This window comes from Ceratotherium simum, chromosome 25 (assembly GCF_057802395.1).
Source record: "Ceratotherium simum simum isolate JZ-2026a chromosome 25, ASM5780239v1, whole genome shotgun sequence".
Taxonomy (NCBI): Eukaryota; Metazoa; Chordata; class Mammalia; order Perissodactyla; family Rhinocerotidae; genus Ceratotherium; species Ceratotherium simum.
The window spans coordinates 17046861-17062869 of record NC_141924.1 but is presented as its reverse complement, the minus strand read 5'-3'; the positions used below and the strand labels follow the sequence as shown (position 1 = coordinate 17062869).

The 16009-nt window shown below is 50.3% G+C and overlaps 1 protein-coding gene across 2 annotated transcripts in view; it reads left to right on the top strand.

The window, feature by feature from the left end:
• The first annotated feature begins 200 nt into the window (after window positions 1-200).
• ABTB3 (ankyrin repeat and BTB domain containing 3) overlaps window positions 201-16009 on the top strand; it is a 302523-nt gene continuing 286714 nt past the window's right edge. For both annotated transcript variants that reach the window (XM_014780586.2, XM_004418069.3), the window contains exon 1: window positions 201-1763. In XM_014780586.2, the coding sequence (XP_014636072.1) occupies window positions 638-1763 (1126 nt within the window). In that variant the 5' untranslated portion in view covers window positions 201-637. The remainder of the gene's footprint in view (window positions 1764-16009) is intronic.

Here is a 16009-nt window from a genome sequence, read left to right as displayed (position 1 = left end):
GCGTGGAGAAGAATTGAGAAAAAAGCGAGGAATTAGCATCCTATGATCCCATTGGCTCTGCGCTGGCCCTGCTTTACATACGCCCGCCCCGCTGGCTGCTCGGGTTTGCGGGCTTCGGTAGGGTTTGCAGCCGCCGCGGTCTCTGCTGCGCTTGAGTGCGGGGCGGGCGGGCGGGCGCCGAGCGAGCCCGGGCCGGGAGCCGGGAGCCCGGAGCCCGGAGCCGGCTGCCGGAGGAGCTGCTGCTGCAGTGGCATCTGGGTCGATTTCCGTCCTACGAACACCGAGGCCGGCGCCCGGCGGCTTCTGCGCCCACCCGGGCCCAGGGAGGAGCGGGTCGGACACTTTTTATTTTATTTTGGAAGAAAGGGGCGAGTCCCGGCGTGAGCTTCCCTCCCGGCCTGGCTTGCTCCTCAGTGCGCCCCAGCTCCGGCCCGGGCTCTGGAGGATGACTCCGGGGTCTGCCCTGTGTATTCCAGCGGCAGCGGCTCCGGGAGGCAGCCGAAAGTAGTAACACTTGGTAGTAGCGGCTGGTGGAAAAGTGAGCCGAGGCAGCGCAGACTCGGCTCTCCCCGCGCCCCGGCGTCTGCAGCTCCTTCCCCTCGGCTCCCCGGCGGCCGCAGCATGAAGTGGCGCAGCGATGGCCAGGAGAGGTAAGAAGCCCGTGGTGCGGACGCTGGAGGATCTGACGCTGGACTCGGGTTATGGTGGCGCGGCGGACTCGGTGCGCTCCTCCAACTTGTCCCTGTGCTGTTCCGACTCGCACCCGGCGTCCCCGTATGGCGGGAGCTGCTGGCCGCCTCTAGCTGACTCCATGCACAGCCGGCACAACAGCTTTGACACCGTCAACACTGCCCTGGTGGAAGACTCCGAGGGGCTGGACTGCGCCGGCCAGCACTGCTCGCGGCTGCTGCCGGACCTCGACGAGGTCCCCTGGACCCTCCAGGAGCTGGAGGCGCTGCTGCTGCGCTCGCGGGATCCCCGGGCAGGCCCGGCGGCCCCCGGCGGCCTGCCCAAAGACGCGCTGGCCAAGCTGTCGACTCTGGTGAGCCGGGCGCTGGTACGCATCGCCAAAGAGGCGCAGCGCCTGAGCCTGCGCTTCGCTAAGTGCACCAAGTACGAGATCCAGAGCGCCATGGAGATCGTGCTGTCTTGGGGCCTGGCGGCGCACTGCACGGCGGCCGCGCTGGCCGCGCTGTCCCTCTACAACATGAGCAGTGCCGGCGGCGACCGCCTGGGCCGCGGCAAGTCTGCGCGCTGTGGCCTCACCTTCTCCGTGGGCCGCGTGTACCGCTGGATGGTAGACAGCCGCGTGGCGCTGCGCATCCACGAGCACGCCGCCATCTACCTGACTGCCTGCATGGAGAGCCTCTTCCGGGACATCTACGCGCGGGTCGTGGCCTCCGGGCTGCCCCGGAGCTGCAGCGGTCCCGGCCCGGGCTCTAGCTCAGGTCCAGGCCCCGGCGCGGCCCCCGCGGCGGATAAAGAGCGGGAGGGGCCCGGAGGGGGAACGGCGAGCGGCGGCGCCTGCAGCGCAGCCAGCAGCGCCAGCGGGGGCAGCAGCTGTTGCGCCCCGCCGGCCGCCGCTGCCGCGGCCGCAGCCCCGCCGGCCGCCGCGGTTAACCACCACCATCTCCACCACCACGCGCTGCACGAGGCGCCCAAGTTCACCGTGGAGACGCTGGAGCATACCGTCAACAACGACTCCGAGATATGGGGGCTCCTGCAGCCCTATCAGCACCTCATCTGCGGGAAGAACGCCAGCGGTAAGTGGCCGCGCAGGTGCCGCCCCCTCCCACCCAACCCGGCCGTCCGTCCTCACAAGTTTGCTTCGCGCCCCCCTCCCGCGTCGTTCCTCCACCCACTGCTGTCCCAAGCCTCTGAGGGGACCGCCGAGTTGGAGGCGGCCCCAAACCCACCGGTTCCCTCCTGCGCTCGGGATCCTCGTACTTGACGCGGCTCCTATGGTCCCAAGTCCGAGAGCGTGCGTTTCCGCCCCCAGTTTGGGGCGGGGCAGCGGCTGCCTCCTGCCGGCTGTGGGGAGAACGCAACACCCTGTTGGGGGGCAGGTTTGCAATCATTTGCGCCTAGTATATATTTCTGCCAGAGCCCTGGTTTTTTGACCTTGAAGATTCTGAATTCCCGGGCGCACAAGTTTGGCTCTCTGGAATTAGGGAGGAGGCGCATTCCTCCCTCCGCCGCCCAGTCCGTGTGCTTTCCCGCGCCCTCGGGGACACTGTCGGTGCGCGGGTGAAGGAGAGGCCCCGCGGCTGTAAAGGCAGAACGTTTGAGAGCTCGCTCGGCCTACAAACAGGAGGGGAGAGGTGGTGTGTGTGTGTGTGTGGTGAGAGGGCGGAGCGGGAAGACTTATAGGTCCCAAGTTCTTCCCGGGCAGGTTTTGAGGGCCAGAGCGCACAGCTGGTGTGTGCTGCGCAATGGACACCGAATTCCGACCTCCCAGCTCTGGCAGCCCTCGGTTCCCTATGGCAGAGAGTTGCAGCTGTCACCACTTGGCTTCAGGAGCGCCAGTCACTGGGGACCCGGGCAGGATGGGAGTGGGGCGGGGTTCTGGAGGGGGTTGTCAGTTTAGGGCGTCGTTTCTAGCAGGTTCCGTCATTCCCTCCCGTACCCTCCTGTTTTGGAGGCCAGAGCTAGGTGGGTTTGAACCTGCAGTTCTGGCGGCGGAGGGGGTGGGGCCGGAGGTTCTTGTTTTCGAGAGCTCGAGCTGGCGGTCCTGCCTGTCTGCGAAAGCCGGAGCTAGACACTTCAAAGCTTCAATTTTCCACAGGAAATGGTAGAAGCGTAACTGGAGACTCTAAAAGCGAAATAAAACTTTGTTACATATTCAGCGGTTTGGCCGGAGGTTGCGTGGTTGGAGCTGAAATGCAGTCTTTCTGGGCAGATTTCATTCATGTTGCTGCCTGTCCGTTTCCCGGGGGCTGAAGGAGAGATGCGGCGGGCGCGGTCCAGCTTCTCGGGGTGCCAAGTGTGTGCATGTGAGTGTGTGCGTACATCTGCGTGTGTAAGTGTGCCTGTGAGTGTGCGCAGGAGCGAGCAGAAGCGCGGCTCCAGCAGAAGCCCCTTGGAAACCGACCGTCTAGCTCTCGGTCCCTTCACCTGGCTTTGATCATCGTTGGGGGAGGAGTAGGAAGGGAGCAAAGCTTGTGTGTGTGTGTGTGTGTGTGTGTGTGTGTGCGCGCGCGCGTGTGTGTGTGTGGCGGGGGCGGGCTCGCGACTTCCGCGTTGATCCCCAAGACTCTTCGGGATCTCTTTGCCAGAGCCCTTCCCCCACTGCTGCCAATAGAGGGCGCAACCCCTAAAGAGAGGGTATCTGCGAGGCTCCCCATCCCCCCACCCCACGCCACCTACACGTGAAATCCGGACCAAGATGGAAACATCTGGGAGAAGGCATTGGTCTTTGTGTGCGCTTCTTCAGAAGCGGAAGGATTCACCTGCAAAACCCAGGAGCTTTGGCCTGCATTGTTCATTGTTTGGAACCCTACCCCCCCCACCCCCAAAAAAGTGCAGTGGGGCTCAATTTTCTTCCCACCGGAGCACCCACCGACCTGGTTCTTACTTCCCCCATTACAATTGTCCTTTACTCCCTACTGGCCCCCCAAACTCCTATCCCCCTGCTGGGACCAGAACCTCCTCTTACTTCTCTCTCAGTAGTTCCTTTGGGGGCAAGGAGCATTCCCCTGAGGGGCTCCAGGCTGGCACCCTGCCCCACCTCTGTCTTTACCATTCTCTTGAAGTTATGACTTTGGTTGATGCACTTCCCTTCTCTGGGCCCCAGTCTCCTCATCTGTAATAAAAGGGCCTAGATCTGTGATATACCCCCAAGTCCTCTCCCAGCTTGGTCTCCTAGCCTCTGTATTTTTTCAAATTGGTTTTACTTTTATGATCTTTAACATCTTTTAAAGACAGTTTTTTTGTTTATCCTTTTTGGAGTAAGTATAATTTAAGGAAGGAGAAGGCCACAGAATTGGTTTTGGGCAGGCTGAGTGTGTGGCGGTTGGGGTTTGCTGCCATCACAGCGTTTCGAACACCACAGAGCTTAACTCCTGGGTTTCAGGGCCCCTTCAGCCATCTCTTGGTATGAGATATACTGTAATTTCATTGTGAGCTCTTTTTCTCTTTTCCTTGGGCTTATTTAAAATGGCAGGTCCTTTATGCTGAAGAGTTAGAATGAGTGATTAATTTCTTGTGTATCTGAAACATACATTAAACGTCAAACCTATTGCTTAAACTGTTTTGCATGGCAGTCTTTCTGCTCTGCAAGCCTTATTAAGGAGCCCATGCCTTACATAATTGATTTTTTCCCCTTTAACTCAGTAGCATCACTTATTCATTCACTTGTGAGTTCATTGGCTCATCAATATTTATTGAGCAGTCAGTAAATCTAGGGTCTGAGCAAGTACAGAGGTAATAACGGCTGACACTCCTCCAACACTACTCTATGTTGACCCATTTGGTCTTCACCATTCCCTTGAAAAGGTACTACTATTATTCCCATTGTACAGAGGAGGAAACTGAGGCATAGTGAACTTAAATGTCTTGCTCTTTAGTGACAGATGAGTTCCCTGCCTTCAGGCCATCCTTCTTGCCCTTCATTATCTACACAGTGAAACAGAGACCCCTCACAGCCTGACATTCTTTCTTCCCGATTTATACACCTTTTGTTCCTATCAAACTGAACCGGCAGTACTGGCTTTTGTGTTTTTATCGCCTCTGCCAAGTGTAGGGGCCTGGTGCACACAGCTGGAGCTCATGAGATGCCTGTTGAGTTGAGCAAGCTATTGTGTAATATTATCCAATGATGTCCGGAAAGAAGCCATTGATTTTTGAGTTTCTTGAGTCATCTTTTCTAGTCTTTCTACTCGGTCGCCCCTTCTCTGCTTACTGCCATCTCTGCACCTGTCCACCCTTCTAATTTGCTGCTACTACGCTGCCAAGGCCCGTGGAATCCTGAAGCTAATCATATGGGGCTCAGAGGATTTGGTGGCTCTCAAAAATCACGTGCAATGGGCTGAGGGCTTGAACTTTGTGGCCACCGTTTTACTCTTCAGAGCTGTTTTTTTCTTTGTTGATTTTTGGCTGTTTTGAAGAGCTGGGGTAACAGCTAAGAGACCCCAGGGAGTGTTGCATATCTGTGGGGTTTTAAAATTTGGCTTGCTTGATTTTGCTAAAGCTAAATGAGGAGCAGACAGAAGGGCTTCACCATGCCATTGTATATGTTTGCCCTTTAACCTTAAGCCCCTTCAGAGCTGACCAGTTCCCGCCCATCCTTGAAGACTTGCCTAAGAGTGATCTTTACAGCATCTCTGTGAGGGCCTCCTGGGTGCAACCCCTCCCCACTCCCCAAACCCAGGCCTTACATAGCCTTTTCCCTATCCCTTGGGAGTCCTGACCTTGACTTTGCTTTAAGTGACTCCCTCTCACACTGCGGCACCTCCAGTGCAAGCTTGTATCTTATTCATCTTTGTAGCTCCTTCCATATTACTCAGCACAGCACCTAGCACTCCTGGCACTTAGTAGATGCTGAGTACTGTTTGTTGAATGAATATAACAGGCCCATTAAATCCTTGGGATTTAAAATTACCCGTCAACATCTGTAATCAACGTCTGTAAAGGCCTCTGATGTCAGACCTCCTGGATTTGAGTTTCAAGGCTGCCAATTTCTAGCTGTTTGTTCTTAGGTATGTTCCCTAACCTCTCCGAGATCCAGTTTCCTTAGCTGTAAAATGGAGGTAATAATTATGAGGATTAAATGACATTATGTGTATAATGGTCTTACAGTCTGGTGCCTGACACACTTTAGGAGCCAGAGTGGTGATGGTAGTTGTGATAATCCAGGCCCAATGGTATCTCACCTCTATCTCATCCAGATTAACTCATCCCCATCCATTCAGTGTGGATGGAGCCAGCAGGGTGCAGAATTTTAACTGGACCCCCTTCTCGATATTCCTAACGTCAAATAATTCAGTGCATCCACTTCAGCGATTGACCCCCATGGGCACAGCCCCACTGCCAAGGTCACAAAAAGATTGTTTTGGTCAAAGGAAAATAGCTCATTTTGTTTGCTATATTTTTTTAAACAGGCATCCTTAGTGAAGGGGCACCAGGGAACTTTCTGGGGTCATAGAAATGTCCCTTGCACGGGTAGGGATGTGGGTTCAGAGGTATATGCATTTGTCAAAACACGCTGCCTTGTAAGCTTAAGACGTGCATTTCACTGTATTGCAAAATATACTTCAATAAAAAAAGACATACAAAAAAAAGCCATAGGCATCCTTGAATGAAATTTTGTTTTAAATGTAGAAAGAATTTGAAGGGAAGACTGGATGGAAGAGGCAGTGTGGTGTGATGAAAGGGAGAAGGACTTGACACTTACAAGATTTAGCCTTTAGTTTCGGCTCTGCCACTTACTGGCAAATGACTTTTGCTGAATTTGGATTTCTCATCTGTACAGTGAGAATTACCAAAAAAAAAAAAAAAAGAAAGCATAAAAAAGGAAGACAACCCAAACCTACCACATAGAGTGATTAAAGGGATTAAGTCAGATCAAATATGTGAAAACACCTGCCACATTGCAGGCACTCGATAATAACGGCTTCCTTAAAAAATGGATTATTCGGGTTGGTAATAATAATAATACTTTGGGGATTTTGAATAGTCTCTTTCATTTCAGGGATCCCCAATCACTATAAGCATTAATTAACATGAGCCCTCGCCCCACCAACACTGGTTTGGTGGGTAAGTTGTGTTCAGGTTGTTTGTTCTCCTGTTGCTCTGGAGACGAAATTCTTACTCAGCATCTTTCTTGTCCTAGAGCTGGTCGAGCTGTTCCAGGGTGCAGTGTTGCTGTGCTGGACAAAAATGTCACAGAGGAAACCCAGCTTTTTATGGAGAACAGCAAAGGCTATCTCGGGAGCCAGCCACAGCAGTGTCTGTGCTCACAGAGCACGTTTTTAATTAACTAGCTCAATGTAAATTAAAACTTGGAATTTGGGTCAGTGGAGGGTTATTTGGTTTTTTATGCAGACTTGCCAGTTCAGTGCTGGGGATATCTGCAAGTGGAGTGTTTCCTGAAACATAGTATAAAAATAACAACAAAATAAAACAATGGGGGACCAACCTGGAGACCTGGGGTCAGGGGTGGGGTTGCTGATGGCCTTTGAATAGGAGGATGGCCTCTAATTCTGGGTCTGTTATTATTTGTGACCTTGAGACAGGCACCAAACTTAACCTATAAAATGGGTCTGATTATCATCCATTGAGGGGCAAATATAAAATAATAATTGACTTTGGAAGTCAGACACACCCGTAACTTGCCGTCTCCCTATCTGTAAAATGGGGATTGTAATAACAATAGCTACACTTGTATAGTGCTTATTATGTGCCAGGCACTGTTTTAAGAGCTCTCTATATTATAATCGTTATAGCTACATTAGCTATTATAAAAGATCACCCCCAAATCTCAGGAGCTTAACACAGTGGAAGGTCATTTCTTACTCACTAAAGTCTGATTGGGAGAGGGGTGGGGTGGGAGGAGGCAGGAGGGTCATTTAGGTACCAAGACTGATGGAGATTTTGCTTCCTTTCTCTTCAACACGTGGCCTTTAGGCCCTTCCTTGGACCTTCATCCAGCCGATAGGTAGAGGCAGGACAATGTAGAGGATCTTAAGAAAGGTGTTATGGGCTAAGCCTGGAAGGGACCTACATCACTGTGCCCATATGTCATTAGCCAGATGTGTCACTGGTCCCCAGGCCACCAAATACCTTTGTGCATCCTTCTTCTCACACACAAAACACGTTCCCTTTTCCACAAGGGAGGAAACTCATGTTCTATCCAATCACTGCTTCCAGCTTAAAGTTCAGGATTTTTGGGTGAATCTCCGTCCTATCCGTTGGATTGAATGTGGCTCCTTTTGGTTCAGGCCATGAGCCAAAAGAGACTCATTATCTTCCACTCGGTGCCCATATGCCATATTGGAGGATAACCCATTATGAAAAGGCAGTAGTGGAAGACACACAGAAGTCACTGGCCCTTGGTAGTTATGAGATCTTGCCATGCAGGCACTGTGTGGCCGTGCCCTGGAAGTGGGTGAGGTTCCTTGCTTAAGCCCCGATTCTGCTCTCAGGAGCGATTTTCTGGTTCATTGCTCTCCATGCTCCTGGCTCTGCCTTCTGGGAGAATTTTCCTTGTCCATTCTTCTTGGCCACACTTGAAGTGGGTCTTGGGGAGTATGACTTCCTTGAGGCTCTAAATCTTTTGTAACCTAGTTCCTGCCCTTGAAATTTTAGGGGCCCAAGGATTGTTTTTAACCCTGTAACAGTAAAAGCTTTTTAAAATCCAGGCTTGTAGATTATGCCAATGCAATTCCCTCAACAACCTCTTAGGCTTTTCATCTAGGATGTGTAGTGTGCCAGTAGGCACACCTGGAGTTATTTCCCAGACTTACTTCTCAAGCCTGGATTATTTCTTTGCTTTCTCAACCCATTCCTCTCTTTCTCTCTCAGTGACAGCTACCTTGGGGCCATCAGGCTTAGGTGGGAAGCTTACACTCTTAATCTGATTTTTATTTCACTTAAAAGTCTTCTCAATCTTAACTCTTATTGTTTGGGGTCTAGAAATAATTATCTTTTTCACCTCGCCACTATTTCTTTCCAATTTTGCTTGCAAACTGGCTAATTTGTGCCTGAGCTCCTGTCTTTCCCTATTATCTTGTTAAACTCAGCCAGGAATAATCAGCAAACTCGATTACCATTATTTTTTTCAAGCCTCTTTCTCTAGAGCTTACAGGCTCCATAGGCATGAATTCTGCCTTCTAAGTTATCATAGAGGACAGCTCAACCAAACATTTTACTTCTGCATAACCTGGGTCTCCAGTTTTCCAGCCTCCAATATCATAACCCGCCATCTGATTTCTAAGCCAATGCCTTATATTTAACACCCCACTCTGGTGCCAGTTTCTTTATTAGTTAGAGTGATGCTAGCTGTTGCATCAGATAAACCCTAACATCTTAGGGGCTGAACACACTAAAAGTTGTTTTCTCATTTGCGTTAAGTCCCATCAATGGCAAGGGAGGGGGGCGTTCTGTCCCGTGGAAGTTGATGGAGGTTCTGCCATCTGGAACAAGTGACGCCCAGGAACTTCCCTGATTGGGGATGATGGAGCGTGGAGGATTGTGTGGGAGGTTTTTCTTGGACAGTCCTGGATGTGGGTGTATCAGTTCTTTTCACATTCCAATGACCAGAACTCAGTCACACGGCCTCAACTAGATACAAGGGGTCTGGGAATGATGGTCTCTGGTGGGGCAGCCACTCCCAGACACAATTCTACACCATTGGAGGGGCATATATTTTTGATAGAAAGCTAGACACCTCTGCCACCATATAGTAACGATTTTTTTTATTGAGGTCACATTGGTTTGTAACATTATGTAAATTTCAGGTGCACATCATTATAGTTTGGCTTCTGTATAGACTGTACCGTGTTCACCACCAAAAGTCTAGTTTCCATCTGTCACCATACACGTGCCCCTTTACCCCTTTCGCTCTCTCCCTACCTGCTTCCCCTCTGGTAACCACCAATCTGTTCTCTGTATCTAATGTGTTTGTTTATCTTCCACATATGAGTGAAATCATATGGTAATAGTCTTTCTCCCTCTGACTTGTTTCCACTCGCATAATACCCTCAAGGTCCATCCATGTTGTCACAAATGGCATGACTTCGTCCTTTTCATGGCTGAGTAGTATTCCATTGTGTATGTATACCACATCTTCTTTATCCATTCGTCTGTTGATGGGCACTTGGCTTGTTTCCAAGTCTTGACTATTGTGAATAATGCTGCAATGGACATAGGGGTACATATATCTTTTTAAATTAGTATTTTCATGTTCTTTGGATAAATACCCAGAAGTAGAATAGCTGGATCATATGGTACTTCTATTTTTAATTTTTTGAGACATCTCCATACTGTTTGCCGTAGTGGCTGCACCAGTTTGCACTCCCACCAGCAGTGTGTGAGGGTTCCCTTTTCTCTACATCCTCTCCAACACATCTTATTTCTTGTCTTTTTAATGAAAGCCATCCTGATGGGTGTGAGGTGATATCTCATTGTAGTTTTGATTTGTATTTCCATAGTAATTAGTGATGTTGAGCATCTTGTGCCTTTTGGCTATCTTTATATCTTCTTTGGAAAAATGTCTGTTCAGATCCTCTGTCCGTTTTTGGATCGAGTTGTTCATTTTTTAATCCTCAGCACAACCTTATGAAAGAGGTGCTGTTATTATTGTTATTCCCATTGTACAGATTAGGATGTTGAAGAACAGAAAGTTTAAAGAATTTACCTGAGGTGACACAGCTAGCAAGTGGTGGGTCAGATTTTAACCCAGGCAGTCTGGCTCTGGACTGCCTCATAGAATGTTCATAAAGATTAAATAATATTAAGAAAATAATATGGTGGGTGCAAAGTGTTTTTCCCAGTGTCTCATATATGGTGCATACTTAACAACTGTTATCCTTTATTATTATTATCATCATCCTATTCTTGAAGTGGAGTGCTACGTGGCTTAACAGTGAATTGGTGAAGCTCTCAGACGTGGGTAAAATATGAATGCAAGGGAGTGGGTGCTGCAGGCAAATTGTGTTATGTGCCCATCTTCTCCCCTCCACCATCCCATGCATTTCATCCACAGGGAGAACAACAGTTGCTGGGCCAGGTGCCATGCTAGGTCCTTCACACACATGACCTCATTCAGTCTTCACACTGTTCTTGTGAAGTGGGTGTTTCTTATCTCCATTTTACTGGCGAGGAAACTGAGTCTCAGAGAGGCCAATAAGTGGTTTGAGATGCCATGGCTACGAAGGGGTAGAATTGGGATTTGGGCTCCAGAAACTGTGCTGTGAATGGCTACAGCACAGTGGCGAAATCTGGTTCAGATGGGCCTCTGAGAGGGTCCCAGAAGGGCTCCACTGCAGCCCGAGGGGTGTGTGGAGTGGAGGGCGGGGCTCGCCTTGAGGCCTGTGGTCATGGTTGATGATCGTCTTCTGTATAATATGTGGTCGCAGGTCTTTTTTTTTTAGCCCCTGCCGCCGGCTTCCCCGTTCCTGGCTGTCCCATGAGTCACTGCCCAGCCATCCGTGAGGTTGCCCAGTAGCCTCCTCAGCTGAGGCCGTGGGGCAGTGGGTGGCTTTGGGGTCTCCAGGGGCCAGCTCTGTCCATACCCTGCCTCGCTGGGTAGGCCCAGTGCCAGAAGGAGCACAGGACTTGCACTAGAACTGAGTGCAGAAATCTGTGGCGTAGTGGAGAATTTGCCCTTGTCCTCTCTGAGGATCCCAGAGCTGAGGCGCTCCCAGACTCTGGAGTTAGGGGACCAAGGTTCAAATTCTGGGACCATCGCCTATAAGCCGGGTGACCTTGGGCAAGCCAACTAATCTTTCTGAGCCTCAGTTTCCTCATCTGTTAAATTAGGATAAATGTTACTACTCCCTCACAGGGCCATTAGGAGGATAAGATGAGTTAATTCATGTAAAAGTCCTCAGGATAGTATCGGACACGTCGTAAATACTCAGTGCCTGTTTAAGTGCTTAAGAAGTGCCAGCCTCCTTGCTTAAAGATCTGCTCCCTGAACCCTGCTTCATTTATTGAGTGAAAGACTTCAAATGCCTGCCGGTAACTTCAAATAGCCTGCCAGACTTCCAGGGTGTGCCCACTTACCAGCTGTGTGATATTAGGCAAGTTACCTAGCCTGTCTGATTCCGTCTTCCCCTTTGTTAAATGAGAATAAAAATAAAACCTGAATGTTAGAGCTGTTGCGAGGTGCCTGACATGTATAAATTGCTTATTAAATATTGGCATTGTCGGATTTTATTATATTCATTATGACTTTTTCTACAGGTACTCTGTTAGATATTAAGCAACATGGTCCCTGCCCTCATGGAGTTTGCAGCCCTGTAGCAGACTTAGTTTTTTTCATCAAATAATCATGCAGATGTAAATTTATGATTGTGACAGTTGCTACGAAGGAGAGATGCATGAGGTTGTAAGAGTCTTTACTGAGGCTCTTGATGTAGTGAGGAGTCAGGGGAGGCTTCGCTAAGTGAGTGAGGGAGTGAGGCTTGAGTGAGGCTGGAGTATGGCCCACTTGGTGGAAAAGGTAGAAAAGTCAGTACTCTGTGAATGCAAACAGAATGTGCAAAGGGCCTGTGGCAGTGGGAGCATGATGAGGCGGAGAGCAGCCAGTGTGGCTGGAATTGGAGAACCGAGTGAAGGGAGCTGGGTAGGGGCTGAACCAAGCATCTGCCAGATTAAGGAGTCAGTCTTTTCCCAAGGACACTGGAAAGCCTTTGAAAGGTTTTAAGGAGGGAGATGCTATGATCAGATTTGTGTTCTAAACAGCTCATGTAGGCTGCAGTACTGAGAGCAGACAGGAAGGGAAGGGTGAACGTGGGAAGGCCAGTTAGGTGTTGATATCACCTCCATCTTACACAAGAAGACTCTGAGGCTGCCAAACATTTAGTAACTTGCACACAGTCCCTGAGACAATAAATGACCGAGTCGGGATTTGAACTCAAGTCCGACGGACTTCAAATTCTGACTTCTTCCCACCCATGCCATGCCTCATCCCATGGGAGCATCTGGTTCAAACCTCACATTTTACAGATGGGGAAGCTGAGGCCCAGAGTGAGATGCTGCCTTGCCCAAGGTCACAAGGTCACATTGCAGAGCTGGAACCAGTATCCCAGGTTTCTGGGTCCTTCGCCCATCTGCCCATCTCCGCTCTGTTGTGATACATTGTCTCCTCCAAACCAGATCACTCCTGGGAGGCAGAGTCCATGAGGCTGCATTGTCGACAGTAGTTTTGGAGATTAATATACGAACTGGCTGTAACATCTCCGGTTTTACTGTACATCTCACATTGAAAGAGATGCTGGTCCAGAATTGTGCAGAGGTCCCCATTAGCTCGTGGCTGAGCCAATGAAAACGATTCCTGTGAAGATCAGGTGCACTGAAGGCAGAATAAATTAGCAGGTCCCTAGTGCATTAACATCTGAAAGCAAATCAGGGAGGCAGCTGGAAAGGGTGAGTGAAACCTTAAAAAAAGTGCCCGTCTCGGGGGTGGAGGTTGCTTGGATTAACTGGGTTTTTTTTTTGGGTGGCGTGTGTCATTGTTTCTTCCCAGTCTCAGCTCCCAGTACCGCCCAGGGTGTCAGGATGTGCGCGAGAAGCACGCAGACGTAAATCACCTCTTTTCTCTTGATGCCTCTGAGAATTTCGGGGATTGGGGAGCGGGCACAGCTTTTCCCTCCCTCAGCCTCCTCCCTTGCCCCTTGCAGGGTTGGGGCCTGGGCTGACCCTGGCGAGCAAGGCCGGACAGGTTCCTGCCCTCATGTAGATTGAGGCCTGAGGTGGGTTTACTAAAGTTTACTCACAAGTAATCACCCAGATGTAAACTGCACCCATGGCAGTAGCTACTTAGGAGGGGTTCATGACAAAGCCTCCTTCAGTGGTCAGGGGAGGTCCAGCTGCCCCTCCCTTGTGGCTGTGGCCAGCACCTGGACACCAGACATTCGGGGCCTGGGGTGGGCTTGGGGTTAAGACTCGCAATTCTCCTTCCCACCCTGGAGCCGTGTCGTCAGGGCGGGCGTGGGAGGAGAGCCGGGGGAACCTCGTCCCTGTGTCAGTATCTCCGAATTCTGCATCTGTTCCTCTCTTTGGAAGCCTACCCTCACCCCTCCTCCGGCTCTCTCCATCCTGCAGCCACCGTTGTCAGGGCCAGATGATGAGTCTCTTGACGCTTCCTATTCCGATCACTGGGGCAGGCTGGTGTGGGTGAGAGGCCAAAGGCTCTGTTCTGAGCGGCCAGGTGTTGGGGAGCCCTGCCTCTCTTCCCCTCCACCCCACCTGGTCCTGCTGTTCTTGCTGATTCTGCTGCTGCACCAAGTCCTCCCAGCGTGCGAGTTTTGGATTAAGGAACAGATGAAGAGCAAGCTGGTGATTTCACGGCCTCTGATGGCCTCATCATGTGGAACCGCTTAGGGCAGCCGGGAGCCAGCGGGGGGCAGTGGAGGAGGAGGGGTGCAGGGAGATGCCCGAACCTTCCAGTGAATGGGAAGGCCTCGGCTCAGGCCTAGCAGGATGTATGCTTGCTGTGCAACCTTGGATAGGCCCCTGACCTCGCTGAACCTCAGTTTCCTCACACAGGAACGGGAAGTAATGATAATACCAGGTTCCGGTATTCATGGAGCCTCAAGTGTCAGACGAGGCAACACTTTGGAAAGCTATAAAGCCCAGCACTTAGTAATGGTAAAAGCTATAACATTTATTGAGTGTTTCCCACTGTATTAGCGTTCTCCAGAGAAACAGAACCAATGGGATGTATATAGATATGTAGAAGAAGAAATTTTTTATGGGAATCGGCCCACGCAGTTATGGAGGCCAGAAAGTCCCGCAATTTGCCGTCTGCAAGCTGGAGAACCAGCAAAGCCGATAGTATAATTCAGTGTAAGTCCTAAGGCCTGGGAACCAGGGGGCCTCTGGTGTAAGACCTGGAGTCTGAAGCCCAAGAACCAGTATTTGCTGCCTTGGAGCTTCCCAGTAGCCTGTGCAAAAAGAGCAATCGTGAGCAGATACACAATTCATAGTACGAGGGATGAGACAGCAATAAACTAGCTGCGTAGCTGTGCCTGCGGTTTAGGCCTGAAGGAAATTTCTAAGCAGGAGACTAGAGGCAGTTATTAAGCTGCATTTAGTGACCTCACATTTCAGCCCATGGTTGGCAAAGAACAAAGAGAACCTCTTCTTTCCTCTCCAGACTTGTTTTCTCATCTGAACAATCCCAAGAGAGTTTTGAAGCTCAAAGGAATCATCAGATGTGAAAGTGATCTGTCAACTGCAGAATACTCATTCATTCATTCATTCATTCAACAACTATTTATTGAGAGCCTGCTATGTAGGAGGCATTGTTCTGGGCCCTTAGCATACATCAGTGCACAAACAGACAAATCTTTGGCTTCATAGACCTTGCATTCTAGTGGGGGCAGACCCTAAACAATAAACTTAAGTAAACAAAATAAATGTTAGAAGGGGCTACCTGCCATGGAAAAAATAAATCAGAGTGAGGGGGACAGGGAGGGCTGAGGATGGTGGGTTATAATTAAAAATAGTGTGGTTAGGAGGGTCTCACTGAGAAGGTGAAGTTGGTGAGGGATTTAGCCATGTGAGTGTCTGGGGAAGAGTATTCCAGGCAGAGGGAACAACCAGTGCAAAGGCCCTGAGGCAGGAATAGCTAAGAAACCATTGTGGTGGAAAAGTGTGAGTGAGCCAAAAGAGATAAGAGGGGGAAACAGAGAATCACAGGAAGCCAGGTTGGGTAGTTCCTCACAGGCTACTGTAGACCTTGGCTTTTATTCTTAGTGAACTGGGAAGCCATTGCAGAATTTTGAGTAAGGATTGGCAGGTGTGACTTATGATTTAAAAGGATCACTTTGGCTGCTGTTTGGACATAGATTCTAGAGGAGCAAGGGTGAGGGCAGGAGACCAGTGTGTGGGGGCTCTCAATAATCCAAGCAGGGATGCCGGTGGCCTGGACCACGTGGGAGCAGTGGAGGTGGGCTAAGAAGTGGCTAGATTCTGGCCGTAATTAAAAGCAAGAGTCAGCAAGATGTTGTTGACACAGTGGGTGTGGGTGTGAGCGAACGAGAGGCGTGAGGATGACTGCAAGGTTTTCGGTCTGAACTCCTGGAAGGATGGAGTTGCCATAAACCGAGATTGAGCAGACTGAGGAAAGAGTGGGTTTGAGGATGGCGGAAAGATCACGAGTCCAGTTTGGGACAAGCTAAGTTTGGGGTGCCCGTTAGACGTCCAGGTGGAGATGTCACCTGGGTCGTTGGATAATCATGGCTGGCATTCAGGAGCGAGGATGGTTTGGAGATATAAATTTGGGAGTCGGGAGCATATGGATGGTTTTTAAAGCCGTGAGACAGGACAAGGTCACCTGGGG